A 10,456-nucleotide genomic window follows, 5' to 3' on the forward strand; every position below is an offset into this window, starting at 1 on the left:
ATGACGCGGCCTTTCTTCAGCAAAAACGGAGCGCTGTCTAGACTCTAGGTCACGTCCACGAGAATGAATAGGAGGGAGCATCACGCTCAGCCTAGGAGAGAAAGAACGGGAAAGAAAATAGCTAGTACGAGGGATAGAGGAGGGGGAAAAAGAAGGAGATGGCGAGGGGAGAGAGGGAGGGAGAGAGGGTGAGAGAGAACACACCGTGAGAACATGCTGTCGCCTTCGCTCGCATATGCTCCTCACTGCCTATAAAACGGATCTAAGTTCCTGCGTGTGTCAGCATCCTATATATCACTCGCAGCATATCTCCCGAATCCAAACACCATTCGAAACACCAGCACGTACCACGCACATACATACACACACGTCTGCCCAGTTAAGCGGACAACCACAGATACCAGATATGGACGTTCGTCCAGTTAACCGGACAACCATTGANTCAAGAGCCATAAAAGCAAATGTTATGGGCAGTAAAGCAAAAGGAATAAGTGGTAGAAAAAGATAAATGCTAGCTAGTCCTGCTATGTGTAACGTGCTCAGTGCTGTGTTGTGACATGTGATACCTAAATATTGCTGAAATGATTACGGATACGATCAATATGAAACTGATGTCATAATGACATTACACTGATTTTCGGCGCTGACGTGTGTGGCGTAAAGCGATTTCATTGTTGTTGCTCTCACGTTACTTTGGCTCAGCGCTAATTCTTGATCTAATCCACTCCACCCTGAAATGTACTGATAGAGTACAGCATTGTTTATATACGAGAAAGGGCTTGGGCTAGTAAACGATAAATTTATCCTGGTTTTTTTGACGTGTTTTCCTGCCTTTGTTATTACGCGTGTGAGTGCTATTTAGCTATAATTACTACGGAATTTAAACTTTTCCTCTAATTTAGATGGCGCTGGCGATGTTAAGTAGATTAGAGTAGATGCGCTTGACGTTTACCGCCGCGCGGAGAACACGCACCGGCGGTTTTACGAGAAATTGTTGAATTGCATTTTATTTAGCGTTGTTGGCTTTGACTCCGTGTTATTTTACGTTTACGGTATCGCCGTGCTTGTGTCTTAGTGTTTGGGGAGGACGTGGCGATATGCTGGGCGCGCACGTGATATTATATTTCTGGCTGACAAACTCGTCTGTTCTTTCGCGCGGCCTTGCTACGACAGCGCGCAGCCCTGGCGAGCAACGGCGCTCGCTGCCGCCTTCGCCACGCCCACAGCGGCACGATCAACGGCGGCGGCCCCTAATGGCGTCCAATTAAGGCGGAGGTCACGCCACGGCCTCTCTATGCCGCGCGCGTCTACCGCAGGACGCTGCGCCGGGCGCCGCGGGGTAGCGGGCAAGCGCGCGTCGTAATGGCCGGCTAACGCGGATCGTCTGGGGCCATCCGCTGTCACGCTGAGGCAGCTGATTAGGCGCGTCGCTGCGGCAGGAGGCCGAAAGCCGAGACTAAGACTAATCTCTCTGCTGTCTGTCTGTCTGTGCTGTCTGTCTGTCTGGTCTGCTGGTCTGTCTGTCTGTCTGTCTGTCTGTCTGTCTGTCTGTCTGTCTGTCTGTTTGTCTGTCTGTTTGTCTATCTGTTTGTCTGTCTGTGCTGTTTTGTCTTGTCTGTTTGTCTGTCTGTCTGTCTGTCGTCTTCTGTCTGTGCTGTCATTGTCTGTCTGTCTGTCGTGTCTGTCTGTCTGTTCTGCGTGTCTGTCTGTGATGTCTGTCTGTGCTGTCTGTAGTGTCTGTCTGTCCTGTCTGTCCGTCTAATCTGCCTGGCTCGTCTGGCTGTCTTATCTGTCTGTCTGTCCTGTCTGTCCGTCTGATCTGTCTGTCTGTCCTGTCTGTCTGTCTGTTGTCTGTGCTGTCTGTTGCTGTCTTGTCCTGTCTGTCTGTCTGTCTGTCCTGTCTGTCTGTCTGTTGTCTGTCTGTCCTCCGCTCCTCTCTCTCTCTCTCTCTCAGTTCTCTCGTCTGCTTCTCGTTCTCTGTCTCTCTCTCTCTCTCTCTGCTCGCTCGCGCTCTTTCTCTTAGCCGGCTTCTTAAACGCCAAAAGTTATAGTCAAATTTTTGTTGTGTGCAAACGCTCTCCCGACTGTCCAGAGAAGATGGGGGAGGGTGTTTGCTTGACGTTATTTAAACGCGGGAGGCGGGCAGAGAACACAGGAAAAACGCAAGCGAGAGTTTCTTGCCTCCCAGAAAGGATGCACTTACGGGTGTTGACACTGAATTAGCGATCACTATGTCCTCCGGGGCAAAAAAGCAATGCTAAGCAAGTCCTACTCCGCGATATTGTCATTAAAGGTTCTTTAAGCGCTGAGCTGTCCACACAGTGAGCCGTATATTATCTCTAATAAGAAGAAGCTGATGGAGGCGTAATTTGCTCTCCCATGTTTTGCTTAATTTCTTCGGCAGAGAGCCTGCATTTGGGTTGCATTTAGCTGTCGTAGAACAGCCAGCACACGCTCACAACAAGCTAATGTTTTATCAGTTAGCTGGCCATAATTTTCATTCCTCATAGTCGCTTTACTTATTCACTGACATGCTAGCTCACGTGATTCGCTGACTCACTCATAATTCACTGCATCTCCCACTCACTCACTCAGTCACTCACTGCAGCTCACTCAGCGTCAACTCAACTCTAATCGAAATTGTCAAGGCAGTCCTGTTTTGCACTGCGTTGTTTCTACACAGAGCTGCACAGTCAGTCCTACTGCTGTTGCCTGTTTATTATTCGATGTATAACAGTGGCGATTTCGATAACCCACACCAAATGCACGGTCCATTTACTTGTCATGCTATACCCGATGTTAGGCAGGTTGTTTATAACATGAACTATGCCGTATCATCTGGGAGAAGGTGACCCCAGTCTTGTATATATTACGCGAATAGAACATGTATTAAACGATCGATCCTGGCTGGCATAGATCTCTGCATGTCTGCACAGTACACGATTAATTAGCTCCCGCGCGTGCTTTGTTTGGCGTATCCCGATGGCGGGTGAGTTGGTGAGTGGGTGAGTGAGTGAGTGAGTGGAGTGAGTGAGTGAGTGAGTGAGTGAGTGGAGTGAGTGAGTGAGTGAGTGAGTGAGTGAGTGAGTGATGGAAGTGAGTGAGTGAGTGAGTGTAGTGAAGTGAGTGAGTGAGTGAGTGAGTGATGTGAGTGAGGAGTGAGTGAGTGGTGAGTGAGTGAGTGAGTGAGTGAGTGACGTGAGTGAGTTGAGTGAGTGAGTGAGTGAGTGAGTGAGTGAGTGAGTGAGTGAGTGAGGTGAGTGAGTGAGTGATGAGTGAGTGAGTGAGTGAGTGAGTGAGTGAGTGAGTGAGTGAGTGAGTGAGTGAGTGAGTGAGGAGTGAGTGAGTGAGCTGAGTGAGTGAGTGAGTGAGTGATGAGGTGAGTGAGTGAGTGAGTGAGTGAGGAGTGGGTGTAGTGAGTGCCGTGAGTGAGTAGTGAGTGAGTGAGTGAGTGAGTGAGTGAGTGAGTGAGTGAGTGAGTGAGTGAGTGAGTGAGTGAGTGAGTGAGTGAGTGAGTTGAGTGAGTGAGTGAGTGAGTGAGGAGTGAGTGAGTGGTGAGTGATGTAGTGAGTGAGTGAGTGAGTGAGTGAGTGAGTGAGGAGTGGATGATGAGTGAGTGAGTGCGTGTAGTGAGTGAGTGGTGAGTGAGTGAGTGAGTGAGTGGTGAGTGAGTCGAGGAGTGAGTGAGTGAGTGAAAGTGAGTGAGTGAGTGAGGTGAGTGAGTGAGTGAGTGAGTGAGTGAGTGAGTGAGTGAGTTGAGTGAGTGAGTGAGTGAGTGAGTGAGTGAGTGAGTTGAGTGAAAGTGAGTGAGTGAGTGAGTGAGTGAGGTGAGTGAGGAGTGAGGTGAGTGAGTGGAGAGAAGGGAGTGTGTCAGTGGGTGAGTTAGTAAGTTTCAATGGTAGATTTTGTGGCGTCGTTAGCGAGGTATGCGCCGGCGGGGGGTGGGGGCATGGATCGAATGTGGAGTAGTAGCAGGTATTGGCTGTCGACGTGTATGAAGCTGCCTCAAGATTTGGCATCTGCCCGCCCCCGCCCACCCACCATCATTGACTCTATCTTACAGCATCATCTCGTCAGTAGCGAGATGAAATAATAATAATAATAATACCTAATAATAATAATAATAATAATAATAACGATCGAAATTTAGCAGGATGTTGAATACTAAGACGAGAATTGTGCAGTGGTGGTTGGAGCCCCTTGGCTTGCTATATCAAGAATGGTTTTGAGAAGAACCTGCAAGGAACTCCCTGGCCACGACACACTGCCCAAGAAGTGCAGCAAATCGCGCTACTGGGAACAGCACACATTCCTGCGAAAAATCTGATTGAATCTATGTGCCAGGGTGGGGACACGGCCCACCCAGAAGCACGCGGATAATGGCCGTGATCCACTTTGGAAATACTAATAATAATAATAATAATGTATACTAATGAATTATTCGTGGTGACGAGTTGTGTATGTCTTGCCTTCCCTTGTATTCGCACGGAGTACGAGGCGGGCGGGACTTGCAGCGCACTGCGGCATCGAGTGAAGCTCGTTGACGTTATGTAGTCAACATCACCAGAGTTCCCGCGTAGCACTTCTATATGGATTCTTAGTATTTTAGCAACGCATGATATTTCATTGACCTCACGCCGAGTGTATGACTACTCAGCACGCAGCGCACGCACGCACACGCAGTTGCGCAGACGCACCACACAGCACGCGACGCAGCACAACACGCGCGCGCACGACGCTACAGGCCAGGCACTGCACTGGGGGACTGTTCCGTCTCGAATCTTCTGGCGGCAAAGGCTTAAGGGCGACAGTGGACACATCAATGAAACGCGGGGGGGGGGGTGCAAATTCGATTGCGATCTACGAACGTATCTGATACAATATATCATAAGTAATATAGGCTTACGCTGTGCCGCTCCAACATTTGCCGTAAATTGGATCGCGTATTCTTTTATTTCGTGTAATGTAATCGCGACGCTCGCCGGTAAGCAAGGGTAAGCAACGAAGGAGGCTTAGCCCTGTATGATTGCACGCGCCAGAGATTTTAATCGATCGTGATTTAAATAACTAGACTAGAATTCATCAAACCTTATAGGCGAACCGAAAAGTGTGTATATATATATTTATCGCGTATATATACATATGCATGCCTTGCTTGGAATAGTATTATCTTGGATTTAATCATCCTCTTATAAATCTCTCCTGTATCAAAACAATATATTTGAAAATTCATTATATTATCGGAGTGCTAGAGCGGTAGTGAATGTATGACAGTGGGCTTTCTGAACCAGCTCGTGAGAACGCTCTCTGAGTTTGAATTAGAGGCAGTGCATATAGATGTTGTGTTCGTCGTTGGCAGCAAGCCGCAGCAAGCAATGCTGTGAATAAGCGCACAAAAGACGCGCGCACGCCGCGTGTGATACGTGAAATGAGTTGTGGGCAAACATCCGCACCGTTGTGCTCGCGCTTAAAAACCGTCATGTTGATCATCATCTACCACTACTGACTATCTACTGGGTATAGGAGATTCGATACATAGTATTAGTATCATTACGTATATCAAATAATATATATATAGTGTATATATATAGATTGTGTGCGTGTGTGTGTGTGTGTGTGTGTGTGTGTGTGTGTGTGTGTGTGTGTGTGCGTGCGTTGCGTGGTGCGTGCGTGAGTTGTGTGTGTGTGTGTGTGTGTGGTGTGTGTGTGTGTGTGTGTGTGTGTGCGTGGTGTCGTGTGTGTGTGTGTGTGTGTTGGCGCATCCTGTGTGTATGTGTGTATACTGTGTGTTATGTGTGTATGTGTGTGTACGCGCGCATGTGCGTGTGTGAACGCGCACACGCTGAGGCCACCACCAGTTATACATCAATGGTAATCAAGTTTACCCCGAAATTCTTCAGCCAGCAGCCGCCCTCGGGACACGAACGAAATTAAGACGCGTATTTGATCTTCCGATGAAAATTCTCTCCCCGCGAGCGATTAATAACCATCGGCGGCATCGACAGCGAGGTCAGGGAGAATATATGCGGTCCTGCATGTATAGGTAGGCAGGAGTGCAAGCTGTGGGGGAGGTGTGGGAGGTGTGGGAGGGGGTAGTCCCCTATCGGTATACCTCTCCTTGCTTTGCCTGGTAGCAGACGTCTCCTGTATTTTTTTGCCAAGCGCTCCTTTACCCCATGCACTATACGCGTCTTTCCCGCGGGGTTGCGAACGATACGGGTTTCCGAGGAGGAGTAAGGGGAGGAGGGAAGGGGGAAGAGGAAGAGGATGAGGATGAGAAGTAAGAGGATGAGGAGGAGGAGGCGGAGGAGGAGGAGGAGGAGGAGGAGGAGGAAGAAGAGGAGGAGAAAGATTGGAGTTTTTCGTTGTATCCGTATTTAACAGGGAACGGCTCGCTTGCACATGCTCGAACTCACGTTGACCCTCATCACACCCCACGCCCACCACACAACACTTCCACCAACCCACGCGCACTCACCCCACCACACACGCAGTATCACGCGCGACACACAAACAACACCGCGCGCATACTCGCTGTGTGATTCAGTCGACTTGGTTATCTGGCATCGCGCGCCCTCCCGCGCAATATGAGGAGCATGCCAGCAGAGCATCACTTCCTTGCCACGTAGATTCATACATACATACATACATACATACAATACATAATCATACATATCATACATAACATACAAATACATACATCATGTCATGCATGCACGCAGCATCCCGCAGCACGCACGCACGCACGCACGCACGCAGCACGAGCACGCACGCACGCACGCACGCAACCACACACACACACACCACATACATACATACATAATACTACATACATAAGCCAGTACATACATACATACGATAATACATCCACATACATACATACATACATACACACATACATACATACATACACACACACACCACCACACACACACACACATCACATCACAACACACACACACTGGGACACACACACACACATACATACATACTACATTCACGACAGCTAGTGCTTGTCAGATGTTCATCGACTCCCATTGAGTGGCTGTCCGATTTCTATGTCGTTCGTGTCGCGTGCGGTCTGGGGGTCGCCTCTGTAACGTACCCTCGACAGCAGCAAGCGGCAGGCAGCCGTAGTAGTAGTAGGGCACAGCAGCAGCAGCAAGCAGTAGTGGTATGGCAGCAGCAGCCAGCAGGCAGCAGCAGCAGCAGCAGCAGCAAGTAGTAGTAGTAAGTAGTAGTGGTAGTTAGTGCAGCAGCCGCAGGCAGTAGTAGCAGCAAGCAGAGCAGCAGCAGCAGCAGCTATGCATAACAGTAGGGCAGCACCGTAGGTAGTAAGGCAGTAAGCAGCACCCGTAGGTAGTTAGTAGTAGTAGTAGTAGTAGAGTAGTAGTAGTAGTCGTAGTAAGTAGCTAGTAGTAGTAGTAATTAGTAGTAGTAGTAGTAAGTAGTAGTAGTAGTAGTAGCGGCAGCAGGCAGATGCAGGCCGTAGGCAGCAGCAGCAGCAAGTACGTAGTAGTAGGCAGCAGCAGCGTGCAGGCAGCAGCACAAGCAGCAACAGCAGCACGTAACGTAGTCAGCAGCAGCAGCAGAGCACGCCAAGCAGCAGCAAGCAGCAGCAGTAGCAAGCAGACAGCAGTACAGCGCAGTAGGCAGTAGAGTAGCAGTAACAGTAAAGCAGCAGCAGCAGCAGCAGCCGTAGCCAGCAGTAGCAGCAGCAGGGCAGGCAAGCCGAGCAGCGAGTGCAAGACAGCAGTAGCAGCAGTAGTAGTAGCAACAGCAGTAGCAGCAGTAGCAGCAGCGAAACAGCCGTGTGTTCTATATTGACGAGCAGTTATATGGGCTTGTCTTCTGCTCGCTGATACGTGTCGACAATATGCAGCACGCGGGTTACTCGCGCTGGGTCATGTGCTCCGAGCGATAAGCTACACCTATAAACGACAGCGATTTATTTATAGAGATAGTGTGTAATTGAATGAATGACTCATCGAATGAAAAATAAATGTAAACACACGCATATATATATACCCCCAAATGCACGCTCGCACGCGCGCATGCACACACACGCATACACGCTCACGTGCGCACGTACACACACACACACAGACGGGCACACGCACACGCACTCAATATGAAATATGTATTTGTTCAAGTGCAACTGTGTTCTTCCACTATTAGCCCCCTATTTTGCGCTTCTAGCTTTCTCACATGACGCCGCGACTGCAGGAAAGCCGTCCATCCATCACTCGACACACGACGCACGCGCGCACGCACGCACGCACGCACGCACGCACGCTCTCACCCACCCATCCCGATCATCTTTAAATAGCAGAACCCTCCGGTTTCGTGCATCTTACGCGACAACGTCTCATGGCGTGACGAAGTTGCGTGGTTCGAGTGCGCACAGCCATCCTACACCCGAGCAAGACTCGCGCTCGCGCACACCCGACTGTCAGGGGACCGGTTGATGGATTGGTGATTACAGTTGTCATGGCGACGACGGCGTTGATTGACGGCAATGGGGAGGTGATCTGCGGAGCCGTCTGGCTGCCAGCTACACAGTGCGTGTGTAACTCGTGTTGACGGCCAGACGAACTAAGAATCGCATTCGCTTGCTCTCTCCCTCTCGCTCTCTCTCTCTCTCTCTCTCTCTCCCGCGCGCTCGCTCTCTCGCTGACGGCGTGTGTGCGACCCGTACTCACTCACACACACGCAAGCACAGACAGACACGCAGTATCTGTCAGTTAGTGCCGCGCTGTGCGTCCACGAGAATATCGCACCTACGTACTGAAGTGTGTGTGTGTGTGTGCACCGGCAGCAGCGGCAGTAGCGGCAGCGGCGGCGGCAGCGGCAGCGGCGGCGGCGGTGGAAAACGTCCTCCGACTGCGGCGTGTGTGAGTGTGTGTGCGCACGTGTGACGCACGTAGGACGGGGGAGTAGTATCGCTATAGTAGTAGTACTAGTAGGTAGCGTGCGTGTGAGCGCGCGCGACTGTGTAGACCAGCGGCTAACGTTAGAGTTCGTCATCTCTGTGAGCGACAGCGGCAGCGCGTTACTGTAGCAGTCCGACTCACGGCCGCTCTCGCTGCACACGCGCTCGCAATACGCGCGCACGTACACACATGTGGTCTCTAAATAGGTTGTGTTTGTGAGTTGGCGATAAACAGTACGAAGGACGGCGGACCGTGTACAGAGTGTAGTGTAGTGTAGTGTAAGTCTGTGTGTGTGTCCGCGCGCGCGCGCGCGTGTGTGTATGTGTGTGTGTGCATACATACACAGCAAGCACAGATAATATCACTTGGATTACGGCCGCTAGCCACGCTCGGCGGCCAGTGAACATGTATCAGGCGTACGACGAACCGGCGGCGATGTCGGCCGGCTACCCGGGCGCCATGGACATGCCGACGTCGTCGGCGATGTACGGAGATCCGCACGGACATCGGCAGCACGTCGGCCACGGTCAGCACCTCAACCACACGCCGCACCACTTACCTCACCATCACCAGTATCCGAGTCATGCGAGCAACCACAACCCGGCGTCGCATAGTGTTATGGGCAGCGTGCCTGACGTCGATAAGCGCAGTAAGGACTATATCTACGGGTAAGATAAATGCGTGTGCATCCTATCTCTCAGCTTTCCTCCTTTTTCTCTGTGCAGTTTTCGCGCATACATCCCAACTCTCTCTCTTTCCCTGTCTATCTCTCTCTCTTCTCTCGTCTCTCTCTCTCGTCTCTCGTCTCTTCTCTATTTCTCTCTCGTCTCTCGTCTCTACTGCTTGCTCTTCTCTCCTCTCATCTCTCGTCTCTCTCTCTGGTCTCTCTCTCTCTGCTGGTCTCTCTGTATGCGCGCCGCGCGTGCGTGTGTGTGTGTGTGTGATGTTGTGTGTGTGTGTGTGTGTGTGGCTGTGTTGTGTGGTGTGTTGTGTTGTGTGTGTGTGTGTTGTGTGTGTGTATGTGTGTCTGTGCGTGCGTGGCGTTTTTTGTTTGTTTGTTTGTGTTGTGTGTGTCGTGTGTGCTGTGTGTGTTGTTGTCGTGTGTGTGTGTGTGTGCGGATGTGTGTGTGCGCGCCGCGCTGTGGGGGGGGGGGCGTACGGCGGCGCGCATGTGTGGTATGGGTGTGTGTGTGTGGTTGTGTGTGTGTGTGTGTGTGTGCTGCGTGGTGCGGCGCGCCGCCGGTGTCGTGTGTGCTGTGTTGGTTGCGTGCTGTTGTGTGTGTTGTGTGTGTATGTGTGTGTGTCTTGTTTCTGTGTGTGTGGTGGTGTGTGTTTGTGTGTGTGTGTGTGTTGTGTGTGTGTGTGTGTGTGTGTGTGGTGTGTGGTGTGTCGTGTCGTGTGGCGTGCGGTATGTGAGCCGTAGCGCGTGTGCGGGTGCGTGCGGGCGCGCGCCGTGTGTGCGTTGAGTCTGTCTGCCTCTTTTCTCTCGGTCTTCTTTTCTCTCTCTGCTCTCCTCTTTCTCT

General features: G+C 51.0%; 1 protein-coding gene across 1 annotated transcript in view; it reads left to right on the top strand.

The window, feature by feature from the left end:
• Nucleotides 1–8,848: 8,848 nt before the first annotated feature.
• The window catches only part of LOC106815579 (homeobox protein Meis1-like), a 57,984-nt gene continuing 56,376 nt past the window's right edge, over nt 8,849–10,456 (top strand). The window contains exon 1 of the mRNA XM_014820050.1: nt 8,849–9,601. Coding sequence (XP_014675536.1) covers nt 9,339–9,601 — 263 coding nt within the window. The 5' untranslated portion in view covers nt 8,849–9,338. The remainder of the gene's footprint in view (nt 9,602–10,456) is intronic.

Source organism: Priapulus caudatus, unplaced genomic scaffold (genome assembly GCF_000485595.1).
Source record: "Priapulus caudatus unplaced genomic scaffold, Priapulus_caudatus-5.0.1 Scaffold1151, whole genome shotgun sequence".
Taxonomy (NCBI): Eukaryota; Metazoa; Priapulida; class Priapulimorpha; order Priapulimorphida; family Priapulidae; genus Priapulus; species Priapulus caudatus.